Source organism: Triticum urartu, chromosome 5A, assembly GCF_056163025.1.
Source record: "Triticum urartu cultivar PI428250 chromosome 5A, HENAU_Tu73, whole genome shotgun sequence".
Taxonomy (NCBI): domain Eukaryota; kingdom Viridiplantae; phylum Streptophyta; class Magnoliopsida; order Poales; family Poaceae; genus Triticum; species Triticum urartu.
In genome coordinates, this window is record NC_141877.1 from 23,537,819 (window position 1) to 23,556,684 (window position 18,866).

The 18,866-nt window shown below is 48.7% G+C and overlaps 2 protein-coding genes across 2 annotated transcripts; one reads left to right on the plus strand and one right to left on the minus strand.

Annotated features, from left to right (window-relative positions):
- Window positions 1–8,692: 8,692 nt before the first annotated feature.
- On the minus strand, window positions 8,693–10,236 carry LOC147967641 (uncharacterized). The gene is made up of 2 exons (XM_087522801.1): window positions 8,976–10,236; window positions 8,693–8,730 (listed from the first exon to the last, which is right to left on the minus strand). The coding sequence occupies exons 1-2, from the start codon at window positions 10,234–10,236 to the stop codon at window positions 8,693–8,695; spliced, it is 1,299 nt and encodes a 432-aa protein (XP_087378927.1).
- Window positions 10,237–10,638: 402 nt separating this feature from the next.
- LOC147967642 (F-box protein At5g49610-like) lies at window positions 10,639–11,802 on the plus strand. Its single transcript, XM_087523203.1, has one exon. The coding sequence runs from the start codon at window positions 10,639–10,641 to the stop codon at window positions 11,800–11,802; it is 1,164 nt and encodes a 387-aa protein (XP_087379329.1).
- Window positions 11,803–18,866: the final 7,064 nt, after the last annotated feature.

An 18,866-nucleotide genomic window follows, 5' to 3' on the forward strand; every position in this document is an offset into this window, starting at 1 on the left:
AAATAACGATATCCGCCACGAGCCTCAATATTTATCGGACCACATACATCGGTATGTATGATTTCCAATAAATCTGTTGCTCTCTCCATAGTACCGGAGAACGGTGTTTTAGTCATCTTGCCTATGAGGCACGGTTCGCAAGTACCAAGTGATTCATAATCAAGTGGTTCCAAAAGCCCATCAGTATGGAGTTTCTTCATGCGTTTTTCACCGATATGACCTAAACGGCAGTGCCACAAATAAGTTGCACTATCATTATCAACTCTGCATCTTTTGGCTTCTACATTATGAATATGTGTATCACTACTATCGAGATTTAATAAGAATAGACCACTCTTCAAAGGTGCATGACCATAAAAGATATTACTCATATAAATAGAACAACCATTATTCTCTGATTTAAATGAATAACCGTCTCGCATCAAACAAGATCCAGATATAATGTTCATGCTCAACGCTGGCACCAAATAACAATTATTTAGGTCTAATATTAATCCCGAAGGTAGATGTACAGGTAGCGTGCCGACCGCGATCACATCGACTTTGGAACCGTTTTCCACGCGCATCGTCACCTCGTCCTTTGCTAGCGTCCGCTTATTCCGTAGTCCCTGTTTCGAGTTGCAAATATTAGCAACAGAACCAGTATCAAATACCTAGGTGCTACTGCGAGCTCTAGTAAGGTACACATCAATAACATGTATATCACATATACCTTTGTTCACCTTGCCATCCTTCTTATCCGCCAAATACTTGGGGCAGTTCCGCTTCCAGTGACTAGTCTGCTTGCAGTAGAAGCACTCAGTTTCAGGCTTAGGTCCAGACTTGGGTTTCTTCTCCTGAGCAGCAACTAGCTTGCTGTTCTTCTTGAAGTTCCCCTTCTTCTTCCCTTTGCCCTTTTTCTTGAAACCAGTGGTTTTGTTAACCATCAACACTTGATGCTCCTTCTTGATTTCTACCTCCGCAGCTTTCAGCATTGCGAAGAGCTCGGGAATAGTCTTGTTCATCCCTTGCATATTATAGTTCATCACGAAGCTCTTGTAGCTTGGTGGCAGTGATTGGAGAATTCTGTCAATGACGCAATCATCTGGAAGATTAACTCCCATCTGAATCAAGTGATTATTATACCCAGACATTTTGAGTATATGCTCACTGACAGAACTGTTCTCCTCCATCTTGCAGCTATAGAACTTATTGGAGACTTCATATCTCTCAATTCGGGCATTTGCTTGAAATATTAACTTCAACTCCTGGAACATCTCATATGCTCCATGACGTTCAAACGTCATTGAAGTCCCGATTCTAAGCCGTAAAGCATGGCACACTGAACTATCGAGTAGTCATCAGCTTTGCTCTGCCAGACGTTCATAACATCTGGCGTTGCTCCAGCAGCAGGCCTGGCACCCAGCGGTGCTTCCAGGACGTAATTCTTCTGTGCAGCAATGAGGATAATCCTCAGGTTACGGACCCAGTCCGTGTAATTCCTACCATCATCTTTCAACTTTGCTTTCTCAAGGAACGCATTAAAATTCAACGGAACAACAGCACGAGCCATCTATCTACAATCAACATAAACAAGCAAGATACTATCAGGTACTAAGTTCATGATAAGTTTAAGTTCAGTTAATCAAATTAATTAGGAACTCCCACTTAGATAGACATCCCTCTAATCCTCTAAGTGATCACATGATCCAAATCAACTAAACCATAACCGATCATCACGTGAGATGGAGTAGTTTTCAATGGTGAACATCGTCATGTTGATCATATCTACTATATGATTCACGCTCGACCTTTCGGTCTCTGTGTTCCGAGGCCATATCTACATATGCTAGGCTCGTCAAGTTTAACCTGAGTATTCTGCGTGTGCAAAACTGGCTTGCACCCGTTGTAGATGGACGTAGAGCTTATCACACCCGATCATCACGTGGTGTCTGGGCACGACGAACTTTGAAAACGGTGCATACTCAGGGAGAACACTTCTTGATAATTTAGTGAGAGATCATCTTATAATGCTACCGTCAATCAAAGCAAGATAAGATGCATAAAAGGATAAACATCACCTGCAATCAATATAAGTGATATGATATAGCCATCATCATCTTGTGCTTGTGATCTCCATCTCCGAAGCACCGTCATGATCACCATCGTCACCGGCGCGACACCTTGATCTCCATCGTAGCATCGTTGTCATCTCGCCAATCTTATGCTTCCACGACTATCACTACCGCTTAGTAATAGAGTAAAGCATTACATCGCAATTGCATTGCATACAATAAAGCGACAACCATATGGCTCCTGCCGGTTGCCGATAACTCGGTTACAAAACATGATCATCTCATACAATAAAATCAGCATCATGCCTTGACCATATCACATCACAACATGCCCTGCAAAAACAAGTTAGACGTCCTCTACTTTGTTGTTGCAAGTTTTACGTGGCTGCTACGGGCTTAAGTAAGAACACATCTCACCTACGCATCAAAACCACAACGATAGTTTGTCAAATAGACTCCGTTTTAACCTTCTCAAGGACCGGGCGTAGTCACACTTGGTTCAACTAAAGTTGGAGAGACAGTCTTCCGCAAGCCATCTGTGTGCATAGCACGTCGAGGGAACCGGTCTCGCGTAAGAGTACGCGTAAGGTTGGTCCGGATCATCTCGTCCAACAATACCGCCGAACCAAAGTATGACATGCTGGTAGGCAGTATGACTTGTATCGCCCACAACTCACTTGTGTTCTATTCATGCAAATAACATCAAACCATAAAACCTAGGCTCGGATGCCACTGTTGGGGAACGTAGTAATTTCGAAAATTTTCCTACGCACACGCAAGATCATGGTGATGCATAGCAATGAGGGGGAGAGTATTGTCTACGTACCAACGCAGACTGACTGCGGAAGCGATCTCACAACGTAGAGGAAGTAGTCGTACGTCTTCTTCCCGATCCGACCGATCCAAGCACCGTTACTCCGGCACCTCCGAGTTCTTAGCACACGTTCAGCTCGATGACGATCCTCGGGCTCCGATCTAGCAAAGCGTCGAGGAAGAGTTCCGTCAGCACAACGGCGTGGTGACGATCTTGATGTACTACCGACGCAGGGCTTCGCCTAAGCTCTACAACGATATGACCGAGGTGGAATTTGGTGGCAGGGGGCACCGCACACGGCTAAGGAACGATCAACAATGATCAACTTGTGTGTCTATGGGGTGCCCCCTGCCCCCGTATATAAAGGAGCAGGGGGAGGGGTTCGGCCGGCCAAGGAGAGGGCGCGGGAGGAGTCCTACTCCTACCGGGAGTAGGACTCCCCCCCTCAATCCTATTCCAACTAGGACTCTCAAGGGGAAAAGGAGAGAGAGGGGGCCGGCCCCTTCTCCTAGTCCTACTAGGACTTGGGGAAGGGGGGGGGGGCGGCCAGCTGTGGGCTGCCCCTTTCCTCCTTTCTACTAAGGCCCAATAGGCCCATTTGCCTCCCGGGGGGTTCCGGTAACCCTCCCGGTATTCCGGTAAAATCCCGATTTCACCCGGAACACTTCCGGTGTCCAAACATAGGCTTCCAATATATCAATCTTTACGTCTCGACCATTTCGAGACTCCTCGTCATGTCCGTGATCACATCCGGGACTCCGAACAACCTTCGGTACATCAAAATGCATAAACTCATAATAACTGTCATCGTAACGTTAAGCGTGCGGACCCTACGGTTCGAGAACAATGTAGACATGACCGAGACATGTCTCCGGTCAATAACCAATAGCGGGACCTGGATGCCCATATTGGCTCCTACATATTCTATGAAGATCTTTATCGGTCAGACCGCATAACAACATACGTTGTTCCCTTTGTCATCGGTATGTTACTTGCCCGAGATTCGATCGTCGGTATCCAATACCTAGTTCAATCTCGTTACTGGCAAGTCTCTTTACTTGTTCCGTAATACATCATCTCATAACTAACATCTTAGTTATTATGCTTGCAAGGCTTATATGATGTGTATTACCGAGAGGGCCCAGAGATACCTCTCCGACAATCGGAGTGACAAACCCTAATCTCGAAATACGCCAACCCAACATCCACCATTGGAGACACCTGTAGTACTCCTTTATAATCACCCAGTTACGTTGTGACGTTTGGTAGTACCCAAAGTGTTCCTCCAGTAAACGGGAGTTGCCTAATCTCATAGTTATAGGAACATGTATAAGTCATGAAGAAAGCAATAGCAACATACTAAACGATCGGGTGCTAAGCTAATGGAATGGGTCATGTCAATCAGATCATTCAACTAATGATGTGACCTCGTTAATCAAATAACAACCCTTTGTTCATGGTTAGGAAACATAACCATCTTTGATTAACGAGCTAGTCAAGTAGAGGCATACTAGTGACACTCTGTTTGTCTATGTATTCACACATGTATTATGTTTCCGGTTAATACAATTCTAGCATGAATAATAAACATTTATCATGATATAAGGAAATAAATAATAACTTTATTATTGCCTCTAGGGCATATTTCCTTCAGTAAGGTTCCAGCGAAACACATCATGACCTTATGTTAGGATAATCGAATCCAGACGGGATAATAGATTATTCCATGACATAAGTCGGATGCCAATCAAATCCCGCCTGAACGAAATATTTGGTGGGGATGAGCTGAGCACTTGCGCAATAGTATTATTCTTATTGCGTGCAATATTGTATAAGGCTGGGTATTATTCTCGGAGGCTAGCATTGCCTAGCCAGATGTCTTGCCAAAAACGAATCTCCGACCCGTCCTTTATCGCGAAAGATCCAAAACAAAAAAGATGTTTTTTTGCCGCCATTAGACCGGCCCAAAAATGTGAGTCTTCAGGTTTTCAATATACCTGAGAAACTGCCTTTTGGTCTATATACTTATTGCGTAGCATGGTTTACCAAACACCATCCTCAGTAAAAAGTTTGAACAACCATTTACTAAGTAGGGCCTCATTCTTAACCTGCAGGTCATGAATACCGATGCCGCCTTGGTCTTTCGGCCTACAAACCACACTCCATTTCGCTAGCCTATATTTTTTCTTTTCATCATCTCCTTGCCAAAAGAACCTGGACCTAAAATAGTCCAGTCTTTGCAACATCGAGCCGGTAGAGGCAGTCGCCTCCATGTATGAGCTGCCGCGCTCGAGCCAGACGAAGCAGCTGTGCCCAGCCAGGATCTACCTCCTCGAGGTCCGGGCTGGAGCTCTCGAGCTGGTTAGCCGCTGCGGCCACCCAGGATCCATGCGTGGCTGAGCGCTCGAGCTGCCGCTTCCGGCCAGCGACAGGAGTTTCAATCCGGCGAGAGAGTATGGGGGCAAGGAGGAGGACATCGCGGCGGCTTCATCCCCTCCGTCCGGCTTCTGAGTTCTGACGGAGAAAGAAGAGTAGGAAGGCAATACGACTGACAATCGTTCTGGAAAGGAAATCGGTACGTCCAAGTTGTATGACCGTACGAGTGGATTCGGAATCGGACGTCCTACTTTTCCTTCCGGTTTTTTCTCGCACGGGTGGAACTCCAATTCTGACTCCGGGATCTGATCCGATTATGCTGTGTATATATTGTAAGATTGGGGAAACCACACGTTGTGGTGCCTTGTATTGATCAATATATATAGGTTACAAGGCAGAGTTCGTATCGTACAATATACGGACACCTATACAAGGACTACACATATACAACCGTATAACTATACAAAACGAATACGGTTATATATTCTAACACCCTTCCTCAGTCGTAAACGGGCGTCGACGAATGTTAAGACTGTCCCGAAAATCCAAAAAGAGAGGAGATGGTAATGCTTTGGTGAAAATATCCGCAAATTGAGAAGAACTCGGAACGTGAAGAACCCGGACCTCGCCTGTAGTGACACGATCGCGCACAAAGTGTAAATCGATCTCCACATGCTTGGTGCGCTGGTGATGAACAGGATTCTGTGTCATGTAAACAGGGCTCACATTGTCACAAAACACCACAGTGGCACCAGTCACTGGTCGATGAAGCTCCTGAAGAAGCTGCCGTAACCAACATGTTTCAGCCACGACATTTGCAACTGCCCTGTATTCGGCCTCGGCACTGGAGCGAGAGACCGTGTGCTGCCGCTTAGCAAACCATGACACCAAGTTAGTACCAAGGAATACACAATAGCCTGAGGTAGACCGGCGAGTGTCAGGGCAACCTGCCCAATCAGCGTTAGAATAGGCCAGCAATTTGTTGGAGCTGCGTCGAAACAAAGTGAGGCCATGACCGGTGGTACCGCGGATATAGCGAAGCACACGCTTCACAAGGAGCAAATGATTAGCCCGAGGATCATGCATATGGAGACAAATCTGCTGCACAGCATAAGAGATGTCGGGCCAAGTGAACGTGAGGTACTGATGACCGCCTGCAATACTACGATACTCGGTGGGATCTGCAACTGGATCACTGGACTTGGCTGAAAGTTTGGAGGTAGTATCAATTGGAGTAGAGATGGGTTTGCACTGCAACATGCCAGCTCTGTCAAGAAGATCCAATGCATACTTCTCCTGTGAGAGGAACAGACTGTCCTTGCTGCGTGTGACAGAGATGCCCAGAAAATAATGAAGATCACCCATATCTGTCATACTGAATTCGGTACGAAGAGAGGCAATCAAACTGTGCAACAATGTCGAGGAAGATGCAGTCAGGATAATGTCATCCACATAGAGCAGGAGATAGGCCATGTCAGCACCACGCCGATAGACGAACAACGAGCTGTCGGACTTGGAGCCAATGAAACCAACCGATGCAATGAACGAAGCAAACCGCTGAAACCATGCTCTAGGCGCCTGTTTCAAACCATAGAGTGATTTGTTGAGACGACAAACCTTATCAGGGAAACGAGGATCAGTGAACCCAGAAGGCTGACGAGCATAAACAGTCTCGATGAGAGTGCCATTAAGGAATGCATTCTTGACGTCAAGCTGATGAATGGACCAGTCACTAGAGAGAGCAAGAGAGAGCACTGTTCGAATAGTGGCTGGCTTAACGACCGGGCTGAAAGTTTCATCAAAGTCGATACCTTCCCGCTGAGTAAATCCACGAAGCACCCAACGAGCTCTGTAGCGATCCAAAGAACCATCAAACTTCATCTTGTGATGGTAGATCCACTTACCAGTAACAATATTAGCATTGCGAGGTGGATCAACGAGGTCCCAAGTGTTGTTGGAGAGAAGAGCACCATACTCCTCAACCATAGCGGAATGCCAATTTGGATCCTTGAGAGCACCACGATAAGTCTTCGGTATTGGAGATAAACCCTCAACATGAAGATCAAATATCATTTTTGGCTGCACAATTCCCTGTTTAGCACGAGTGGCCATGGCGTGGGATGGTGGCGGAGGAGGGGCCCGCGGCCGGCGGGTCCGAGGTGGATCCACAGCAGCAGGAGTCGGCGACGGCGTTGCCGGTGGTGACGCGGCTGCAGTAGGAGAAGGACTCCCAGCAGGGCCGCCATCAGGACTCCCAGCAGGGCCCTCGACAGAAGCCCGTGCCCGAGGCGACAGGGGCGAGGTCGATGGCGGCGACCGAGGCGAGGTCGGTGGCGGCGACCGTGGAGGGGACCGTGGCGGTGGCGACGGCGACTGTGGCGGCGGCCGTGGGGCCACATCCGGGGTCACCGTGCCTGGCACGGTGAACAGCATCAACGAGACCGGCTGCTCAGTACCCTGCAAAAAATCATAAGTGTGCAGGGAAGGAGTGGGAGGTGACGAAGACGGAGGGGAGGCAAAGGGAAAGGTTGACTCGTCGAACACTACATGACGGGAGATGATGATCTTTTGGGTGGAGCGATCAAGGCAACGATAGCCATGATGCCGGGATGGGTACCCTAGAAACACGCATGGCACGGAGCGAGGCGCAAGTTTGTGCGGAGCAACAACTGTGGTGTTGGGGTAACATAGACATCCAAAAACCCGAAGACCAGCATAGGCAGGATCTACGCCAAGTAAGGCACGAAAAGGAATACGATCCGAGATTGCCTTAGAAGGTAGCCGATTATGCAACATAACGGCGGTGTGAAGAGCTTCGACCCAAAAACGAGGTGGCATACTAGCTTGGATGAGGAGTGTACGAGTAATGTCATTAAGAGTACGAATAATGCGTTCGGCTTTGCCATTCTGTTGTGAAGTGTATGGACATGAAAAGCGGAGTGCAATTCCATGGTGCTGGGCAAACGAATGGAGGAGTGAATTATCGAACTCACGACCATTATCACACTGAATAGCCTGCAAGCGTGCACTAAACTGGGTGAGCGCTAAAGCATGAAGGGATGACAGATGCGAGAAGGCTTCAGACTTAATCCGTAGAGGGTAAACCCATGCATACTGAGTGAAATCATCGAGACAAACGAGATAATACTTGAAGCCAAAAATACTCTCAACAGGAGATGTCCACAAATCACAGTGAATTATTTGAAATGGAGTAGTGGTTACATGATTGGTGGAAGAAAAAGGAAGACGAACATGACGACCTAACTGACAAGCATGACACAAACTACTTTTATTCTTTTCCCTAGGGATGATCGAAGAATGAGCTAATGACTCCATGACGGGCCACCCAGGATGCCCAAGCCAGCGGTGCCAAAGTGCTGCATCGACAACGAAGAAGGCGTGTGGCTGGCTGGTAGAGGAGGGGCGGATGGAGTAGAGAGCTCCGGAGCTATTGCATCTGAGAATCTCGGTCCTGGATAGAAGATCCTTCACAGAAAAACCAAGAGGGTCAAATTCGACTGAGACACGATTATCAATGGTGAACTGACGAACAGACAAAAGGTTTTTAACTATGTTAGGAACTACTAAGACATTACGAAGATAAAGAGGATGAGAGGTGGTGGAAATAGGAAGACGTGCACGCCCGGTACCGGTGATCGGAAGGGTGGAACCGTTACCGACAACGACAGCACGCTGAGAGGAGGAGGGGGGAGACACGGAGGTGAGTATACCGGGATCGGACGCGAAGTGGGAGGAGGCGCCGGTGTCCATCACCCACTCCCGGGTGGGTGGTTGCAGCCCCATGGTCTGGAACTGATGCATGAGCGCAGCCTGGTCCCACGAAGCAGTTGTTGACGCCGGTGATGATGGAGCCGGGCTGATGAGTCCATAGGAGGACTGTCCAGGGGTGTAGCCGGAACCGTAGGGGGCAATGCCGTACGGGTTCTGGGCGTAGAACGCATGCGGCGACGGGGTGTGCCGGGGCGCGTAGCCTGGAGCAGAGGCGAAGGCGGACGGCGCACGGCCGAGCAGGCCTCCCTGGCCATAGGGCCACATCTGGATGGCACCGTTCCAGGGGTGCTGTGGTGACGGCCAGGAAGGAGTGGCAGCCGGCGACGTCGCGGGCGCCGGGATGATGTCCTTGGCGGCGCCTGCGGCGGCCTTTTTCTTCTTCTTTCCTTTTCCAGAGGCCTTGCCAGGGTTGCCGGTGGTGTTGGTGAAGAGGGCCGTGTCTGAGTTGCGGGCATGGCGATTTTTGCGCTTCATGTCCTGGAGCGCGAGCAATGAGCGGCACTGCGCGAAGGTCATGCCCGGCATGAGGGAGATTAGATCAGCAGCGGCCTCGTATTGCTCAGAGAGGCCGTTGAGGCAGTTGACCACCATCTCGGCATCATCAACGGGGGCGCCAAGATCCGCAAGGCCATCGGAGAGGGATTTGACCTTCTGAAGATAGTCAGCCATGCTCATCTCTCCCATCTTGACATCGCCGAGCTCGGCCATGAGGTGGAGCTGACGATTGATCTTGTGGTCGTCGAAGAGACCGTTGATGCTATTCCAGAGATCGACGGCGAGGGGGTCGTCACCGGGCGTCATGACGGCGTCGAGGATGCTGAGCGAGACAGACCCATAGAGCCAAGAGACGACGGTGGCGTTGAGAATAGACCACTCCGGGGTCGGCGCGTTGGGGGCATCGAAGTCGAGGTGATCCAGGAGGGCATACTTGCGGCAAGCGGCGCGGAAGAAGGTGCGCCACTGACGGTGAACGCCGGTGTCAAGCGCGAGCTCGACGGGAACGTGTCCCTTGATGGAGTGCAGGCCGACGGCCTGGGCGTGCAGCGAGGTCAAGGAGAAAGACCCTGCGCTCGTCCCAGATCCATCGGGGGCGGTCGCGAGAGGCAGCTTGGCCTTGGCGGCCTCGGTGGCTTTGGCGTCCTGGCGCTCCTTGGCCTCAGCCAGCGCCTGGTTCGTGGCGTCCGTGTCGGGCTGCGACATGGAGGCGGCGATCGGGGCGTGGCGGCGAGAGGGGTGGTGGCTTCAGTGGCAGCGGAAGGAGGAGGAGGGCGGCACAGGCTAGGGTTAGGTTTTTAGGCTCTATACCATGTAAGATTGGGGAAACCACACGTTGTGGTGCCCTGTATTGATCAATATATGTAGGTTACAGGGCAGAGTTCGTATCGTACAATATACGGACACCTATACAAGGACTACACATATACAACCGTATAACTATACAAAACGAATACGGTTATATATTCTAGCATATATACATGATGAGATAAGGGAAGGCAAGGCGGTGAGTCTTCCTCTGCTTCAACTAGGCGGACAAGAAGTCGCCGGTCTGCGCCAACACTGCTTTGTGGCGTCAAGTTGGAGGCTGCACCACCGATCGAATCGATGGAGACCTCAGGTGGAGGCATCCACGCTCTAAGCGACGACGCTCTGGTGCACATCCTCGTCCGCCTCCCTTCCGTGTCGGTGCTCCGTTGTCGTGCCGTCTGCAAGGACTGGCATCGTGTCACCACCGACCGTTCCTTCCTCATCGCCCACGCCGCCAGCCGCCCCCGCGAGATGGTCGTCCAATTCACCAGTGACCAATACCCGGCAGTGCAAGCCATGTCTCTCGAGCCGACGCAGGAGCAGATATACCGCTTCCTTTGCGACCATGACCCCTCCGGCAACTTTGAGAATGTCTTGTATTCTCTTGATGGTCTGCGTGTGCTAAAACAAAGTTGGGCCCTCTTCGTCATCTGCAACCCGGCCACCAGGCAGTGGACCAACCTGCCTGAGTTGGGTCGGCAATCCTACTGCTCGGTCTTCGAGTGCGACTTCTACTTCCACACTTCTTCCGGCGAGTATCGCCTTTTATGTCATGCCATTCAGAAAGAGGAGGAAGAATTTACTTCTAACTTCAAACCTGAGACGAGGCGTCGCTACTACATCCTCTCGGCCGGTGCCATCCTACCACGTCAACTGGGGCCAGCTCCTTCCGACCCATCCGGTAGGTTACCAAAGTACGAGGTTCCAGTGGCTCATCGTGGAAACCTACATTGGCTCTCTAAGCACCCTCAAGCCTACCACACCAGAAAGATGCTAGCATTCGACACGGCTTCCGAGACATTCCGGCTCATGTCCCAACCCTCGCCAGACAATACCGTGAGGACATCCTTATTTGAGCTCGATGGGGAGCTCTGTGTCACGGCTATGTCAGAATGCTTGACATCCCTAGACATATGGGGCCTACAAGACCACAAGGCGGAGACCTGGACATTGCTCCATCGAGCCCATGTGCCGATGCCCGTACTTTCCAAACGCGATGAAGTATCGGTGAGCAAGGTCATCTCTCTTGGGAATGGTGCCATCCTCATCGGATGTCCTAAATGTGACATGGCCAGGATGTACCATCTCAAAGATAAGAGGGTGATTCGCGGAGATTTCAAATTCGATAGTGTACTAGATCCCAGATTCCTCGTATTTCATGAGAGCCTCGTGCCACATGCCTTTTTTGACTCCCCTCGCTGCCAGGATCTTGAGACTATATACTTCTCTGAAGGGAGCTAAAATCTTTTTGAAGCAAAAAAGTATTTCTTTCTCTTTTTTTCCTTAGTGGTAGGCGATGTGTCGTGATGTGTTTGTGGTGGTTTACCTAAGACCTTAGTTTCTTGGAGATGCTTATATGAATAATATGGTATGTATGTGCATGTTTCACATCAAGGGGTAAAGTGCGTGCTTGTCTGCGTGCACATCTGTTTTTTGAAAAAATGAATAAAAAGATGATATAATGTATTCGGCGGGTATCATCCTATGTGGATCTCTCTTTTTTGCTGAAATATCCTATGTGGATACCGTGCTCCAACTTCATTGTGCATCTTATAACAACTTCGGCGACAATTTACTTAAACTTTTGTTACAATAACAAACTTTATTGAATATGTGGTAACCTTCAACAATATCCAAACATAGCTTATTAGGTGGCGCTGTCTAGCAAGGTGCAGGAGAAAAACCATTGACTTCTCATGAATTTGTATGCAACGGGATAATAGGCTGCTCAAGCACCAAGAGACAAACTAACTCTCGTAAAATGGGTGGTTGTGACTCCTCTACCTCGTTCTGCTTTTGCCATTCAAGCTATAGCAACGAACTATGTGAGAGCTTATTCAAAATCTGAACCACATTGAACATATAAATCACGCTGGGCAACCCGCCCATCTGAGGCCTCTCCCATGCGCACACATGTTGGCCATCCGATAGGCACGCCCAGTGATTTTTCACTGTTGGATTTTACTGTTCGGTGTAAAGTTTAGTTACCACACAGGTTTTTTTCCTATGTGACTGCTACTGGACCCATATGATCCTTGGCCCATGAGGCAGCGAAGGGTTAGGCGACCCAGTCTGTGGCCAATATCGCTCAGGGTGAACTACCCTAGACTACTAGCAGTAAAAAGGGATCCCCTCCTCCTCGTTCCTTCCACCCCTCGACGCCGCTTCCTGCCCACCCGGCGGCGCCTCCTCCCCACTCGCTCCCATGGCCGCCCGCACCTCGCCACCTCCCGTTGCCTACCGCATCTTCGCCCAGCTCCTTCTCCAGCCCCTTGCCGACCCACATCAGCCATGGTGGCTGACCAAGAGGACACCCTCCTGTGTTGCTCCGCCTCACCGTGTGGGGATTGTTTCCATGAACCCTAGCTTTCTTTCCCATGGATCCACAGCGCAATACCCCTTCCCTTCTCCTCCATCCTTTCTTGTCAGCAGCCGTCCCCATATTCCACCTCCATCATCTATGTCTGGCGCCGAGGAGCGGCTCACCCCACTGTTGGGGAACGTTGCAGAAAACAAAAATTTTCCTACTCGTTTCACCAAGATCATCTAGGAGTTCATCTAGCAACGAGTCACGAGATGCATCTACATACCTTTGTAGATCGCGAGCGGAAGCGTTCGTTAGAACGAGGTTGATGTAGTCGTACACGACGTGATCCAAATCACCGATGACCAGCGCCGAACGGACGGCACCTCCGCGTTCAACACACGTACGGGACGGGAGACGTCTCCTCCTTCTTGATCCAGCAAGGGGGAAGGAGAGGTTGATGAAGATCCAGCAGCACGACGGCGTGGTGGTGGATGCAGGGCGTCACGACAGCAGGGCTTCGCCGTGTACTACGAGAAAGGAAGAAGTAACGGGGAGAGAGGAAGCACCAAAAGCGTGGGCTACAAGTTCCTCCTCCCCCCCACTATATATAGGGGTGCCAGGGGGGGGCGCCGGCCCTGGTAGATGGGATCTACCAGGGGGGGCGGCGGCCAAGGGGTGGGGGGCTTGCCCCCCAAGCAAGGGGGCGCCCCCCTTAGGGTTCCCCCCCAACCCTAGGCGCATGGGCCTTGGGGGGCTGGCGCCCCAGCCCACTATGGGCTGGGTTCCCTCCTATTTCAGCCCAAGGGGCCCTCCGGGATAGGTGGCCCCACCCGGTGGACCCCCGGGACCCTTCCGGTGGTCCCGGTACAATACCGGGTACCCCGAAACTTGTCCCGATGGCCGAAACTGAACATCCTATATATAATTCTTTACCTCCGGACCATTCCGGAACTCCTCGTGACGTCCGGGATCTCATCCGGGACCCCGAACAACATTCGGGTTACTGCATATACATATCTTCACAACCCTAGCGTCACCGAACCTTAAGTGTGTAGACCCTACGGGTTCGGGAGACAAGCAGACATGACCGAGACGACTCTCCGATCAATAACCAACAGCGGGATCTGGATACCCATGTTGGCTCCCACATGCTCCACGATGTTCTCATCGGATGAACCACGATGTCGAGGATTCAATCAACCCCGTATGCAATTCCCTTTGTCAATCGATATATTACTTGCCCGAGATTCGATCGTCGGTATCCCAATACCTCGTTCAATCTTGTTACCGGCAAGTCACTTTACTCGTACCGTAATGCATGATCCCGTGACCAGACACTTGGTCACTTTGAGCTCATTATGATGATGCATTACCGAGTGGGCCCAGTGATACCTCTCCGTCATACGGAGTGACAAATCCCAGTCTTGATCCGTGCCAACCCAACAGATACTTTCGGAGATACCCGTAGTCTACCTTTATAGTCACCCAGTTACGTTGTGACATTTGGTATACCCAAAGCACTCCTACGGTATCCGGGAGTTGCACGATCTCATGGTCTAAGGAAAAGATACTTGACATTGCAAAACTCTAGCAAAACGAACTACACGATCTTTATGCTATGTTTAGGATTGGGTCTTGTCCATCACATCATTCTCCTAATGATGTGATCTCGTTATCAATGACATCTTATGTCCATAGCCAGGAAACCATGACTATCTGTTGATCAACGAGCTAGTCAACTAGAGGCTTACTAGGGACATGTTGGTGTCTGTTATTCACACATGTATTACGATTTCCGGATAACACAATTATAGCATGAATAAAGACAATTACCATGAACAAGGAAATATAATAATAATGCTTTTATTATTGCCTCTAGGGCATATTTCCAACAGTCTCCCACTTGCACTAGAGTCAATAATCTAGTTGCATTGTGATGAATCGAACACCCATGGAATTCTGGTGTTGATCATGTTTTGCCCTAGGGAGAGGTTTAGTCAACGGATCTGCTACATTCAGGTCCGTATGTATTTTACAAATTTCTATGTCTCCATCTTGAACATTTTCACGAATGGAGTTGAAGCGACGCTTGATGTGCCTTGTCTTCTTGTGAAACCTGGGCTTCTTGGCAAGTGCAATAGCTCCAGTGTTGTCACAGAAGAGCTTGATCGGCCCCGACGCATTGGGTATGACTCCGAGGTCGGTGATGAACTCCTTCACCCAGATTGCTTCATGTGCTGCCTCCGAGGCTGCCATGTACTCCGCTTCACATGTAGATCCCGCCACGACGCTCTGCTTGCAACTGCACCAGCTTACTGCCCCACCATTCAAAATATACACGTATCCGGTTTGTGACTTTGAGTCATCCAGATCTGTGTCGAAGCTAGCGTCGACGTAACCCTTTACGACGAGCTCTTCGTCACCTCCATAAACGAGAAACATCTCCTTAGTCCTTTTCAGGTACTTCAGGATATTCTTGACCGCTGTCCAGTGTTCCTTGCCGGGATTACTTTGGTACCTTCCTACCAAACTTACGGCAAGATTTACATCGGGTCTGGTACACAGCATGGCATACATAATAGAACCTATGGCTGAGGCATAGGAGATGATACTCATCTCTTCTATTTCTTCTGCCGTGGTCGGACTTTGAGCCGAGCTCAATTTCATACCTTGCAGTACAGGCAAGAATCCCTTCTTAGACTGATCCATATTGAACTTCTTCAATATCTTATCAAGGTATGTGCTTTGTGAAAGACCTATGAGGCGTCTTGATCTATCTCTATAGATCTTGATGCCTAATATATAAGCAGCTTCTCCAAGGTCCTTCATTGAAAAACTCTTATTCAAGTAGGCCTTAATGTTGTCCAAGAGTTCTATATCATTTCCCATCAAAAGTATGTCATCCACATATAATATGAGAAATGCTACAGAGCTCCCACTCACTTTCTTGTAAACACAGGCTTCTCCATAAGTCTGTGTAAACCCAAACGCTTTGATCATCTCATCAAAGCGAATGTTCCAACTCCGAGATGCTTGCACCAGCCCATAAATCGAGCGTTGGAGCTTGCACACCTTGTCAGCATTCTTAGGATCGACAAAACCCTCCGGCTGCATCATATACAATTCTTCCTTAAGGAAACCATTAAGGAATGCCGTTTTGACGTCCATTTGCCATATTTCATAATCGTAAAACGCGGCAATTGCTAACATGATTCGGACGGACTTTAGCTTCGCTACCGGTGAGAAAGTCTCATCGTAGTCAACCCCTTGAACTTGTCGATAACCCTTAGCGACAAGCCGAGCTTTATAGATGGTCACATTACCATCCGCGTCTGTCTTCCTCTTAAAGATCCATTTATTTTCTATGGCTCGCCGTTCAACGGGCAAGTCAGTCAAAAGTCCATACTTCGTTTTCATACATGGATCCTATCTCGGATTTCATGGCTTCTAGCCATTTGTCGGAATCCGGGCCCGCCATCGCTTCTTCATAGTTCGAAGGTTCACCGTTGTCTATCAACATGATTTCCAAGACAGGGTTGCCGTACCACTCTGGTGCGGAACGTGTCCTTGTGGACCTTTGAATTTCAGTAGAAGCTAGATCAGAAGTATCTTGATCATTATCATTAACATCCTCTCTAGTCGGTGCTGGCACCTCAGGAACATTTTCTTGAGTTGCGCCATTTTCCGGTTCAAGAGGCAATACTTCATCTAGTTCTACTTTCCTCCCACTTACTTCTTTCGAGAGAAACTCCTTCTCTAGAAAGGATCCATTCTTGGCAACAAAGACCTTGCCTTCGGATCTGAGGTAGAAGGTATACCCAATAGTTTCTTTAGGGTATCCTATGAAGACGCATTTTTCCGACTTGGGTTCGAGCTTTTCAGGTTGAAGTTTCTTGACATAAGCATCGCATCCCCAAACTTTTAGAAACGACAACTTAGGTTTCTTTCCAAACCATAATTCAAACGGTGTCGTCTCAACGGATTTTGACGGAGCCCTATTTAAAGTGAATGCAGCAGTCTCTAAAGCATAGCCCCAAAAAGATAGCGGTAAATCGGTAAGAGACATCATAGACCGCACCATGTCTAATAGAGTGCGATTACGACGTTCGGACACACCGTTACGCTGAGGTATTCCAGGCAGCGTTAGTTGTGAAACTATTCCACATTTTCTTAAGTGTGTGCCAAATTCATGACTCAAGTATTCTCCTCCACGATCTGATCGTAGAAACTTGATCTTCCTGTCACGTTGATTCTCAACCTCACTCTGAAATTCCTTAAACTTTTCAAAGGTTTCAGACTTGTGTTTCATTAAGTAAATATATCCATATCTACTCAAATCATCAGTGAGGGTGAGAACATAACGATAGCCACCGCGAGCCTCAACACTCATTGGACCGCACACATCGGTATGTATAATTTCCAACAAGTTTGTTGCTCGCTCCATTGTTCCTAAGAATGGAGTCTTGGTCATTTCACCCATAAGGCATGGTTCGCATGTGTCAAATGATTCATAATCAAGAGACTCTAAAAGTCCATCTGCATGGAGTTTCTTCATGCGTTTGACACCTATGTGACCAAGGCGGCAGTGCCACAAGTATGTGGGACTATCGTCATTAACCTTACATCTTTTGGTATTCACACTATGAACATGTGTAGCATTACGCTCGAGATTCATTAAGAATAAACCATTCACCACAGGAGCATGACCATAAAACATATCTCTCATATAAATAGAACAACCATTATTCTCAGATTTAAATGAGTAGCCATCTCGAATTAAACGAGATCCCGATACAATGTTCATGCTCAAAGCTGGTACTAAATAACAATTATTAAGGTTTAAAACTAATCCCGAGGGTAAATGTAGAGGTAGCGTGCCGACGGCAATCACATTGACCTTGGAACCATTCCCGACCCGCATCGTCACCTCGTCCTTCGCCAGTTTCCGCTTATTCCGCAGCTCCTGCTTTGAGTTACAAATGTGAGCAACTGCACCGGTATCAAATACCCAAGAGCTACTACGAGCACTGGTTAGGTACACATCAATTACATGTATATCACATATACCTTTTGTTTTGCCGGCCTTCTTGTCCGCTAAGTATTTGGGGCAATTCCGCTTCCAGTGACCACTTCCCTTGCAATAAAAACACCCAGTCTCGGGCTTGGGTCCATTCTTTGGCTTCTTCCCAGCAGCTTGCTTGCCGGGCGCGGCAACTTCCTTGCCGTCCTTCTTGAAGGCTTTCTTACCCTTGCCCTTCTTGAACTTAGTGGTTTTATTGACCATCAACACCTGATGTTCCTTCTTGACTTCTACCTCTGCTGATTTCAGCATAGCAAATACTTCAGGAATGGTCTTTTCCATCCCCTGCATATTGAAGTTCATCACAAAGCTCTTGTAGCTTGGTGGAAGCGACTGGAGGATTCTGTCAATGACCGCATCATCCGGCAGATTGACTCCCAGCTGAGTCAAGCGGTTATGTAATCCAGACATCGTGAGTATGTGCTCACTGACAGAACTATTTTCCTCCATCTTACAGCTGAAGAACTTGTCAGAGACCTCATATCTCTCGACCCGGGCATGAGCTTGGAAAACCATTCTCAGCTCTTCGAACATCTCATATGCTCCATGTCTCTCAAAACGCTTTTGGAGCCCCGGTTCTAAACTGTAAAGCATGCCGCACTGAACGAGGGAGTAGTCATCGGTACGTGCCTGCCAAGCGTTCATAACGTCTTGTTCAGCAGGGAGGACAGGTGCGTCACCCAGCGGTGCTTGTAGGACATAATCTTTCTTGGCAGCTATGAGGATGATCCTCAGGTTCCGGACCCAGTCCGTGTAGTTGCTGCCATCGTCTTTCAGCTTAGTTTTCTCTAGGAACGCGTTGAAGTTGAGGACTACGTTGGCCATTTGATCTACAAGACATATTGTAAATATTTTAGACTAATGTTCATGATAATAAAGTTCATCTAATCAAATTATATAATGAACTCCCACTTAGAT

Excerpts from the sequence above, each read along its gene's own strand:
- LOC147967641 (XM_087522801.1), bottom strand. The coding sequence starts at position 10,236 with ATGTCGCAGCCCGACACGGACGCCACGAACCAGGCGCTGGCTGAGGCC. Across the intron at positions 8,731-8,975 it reads CCACTTCGCGTCCGATCCCG|GATCTTCTATCCAGGACCGA; the intron begins GTATACTCACCT and ends TTTTCTGTGAAG.
- LOC147967642 (XM_087523203.1), top strand. The coding sequence starts at position 10,639 with ATGGAGACCTCAGGTGGAGGCATCCACGCTCTAAGCGACGACGCTCTG.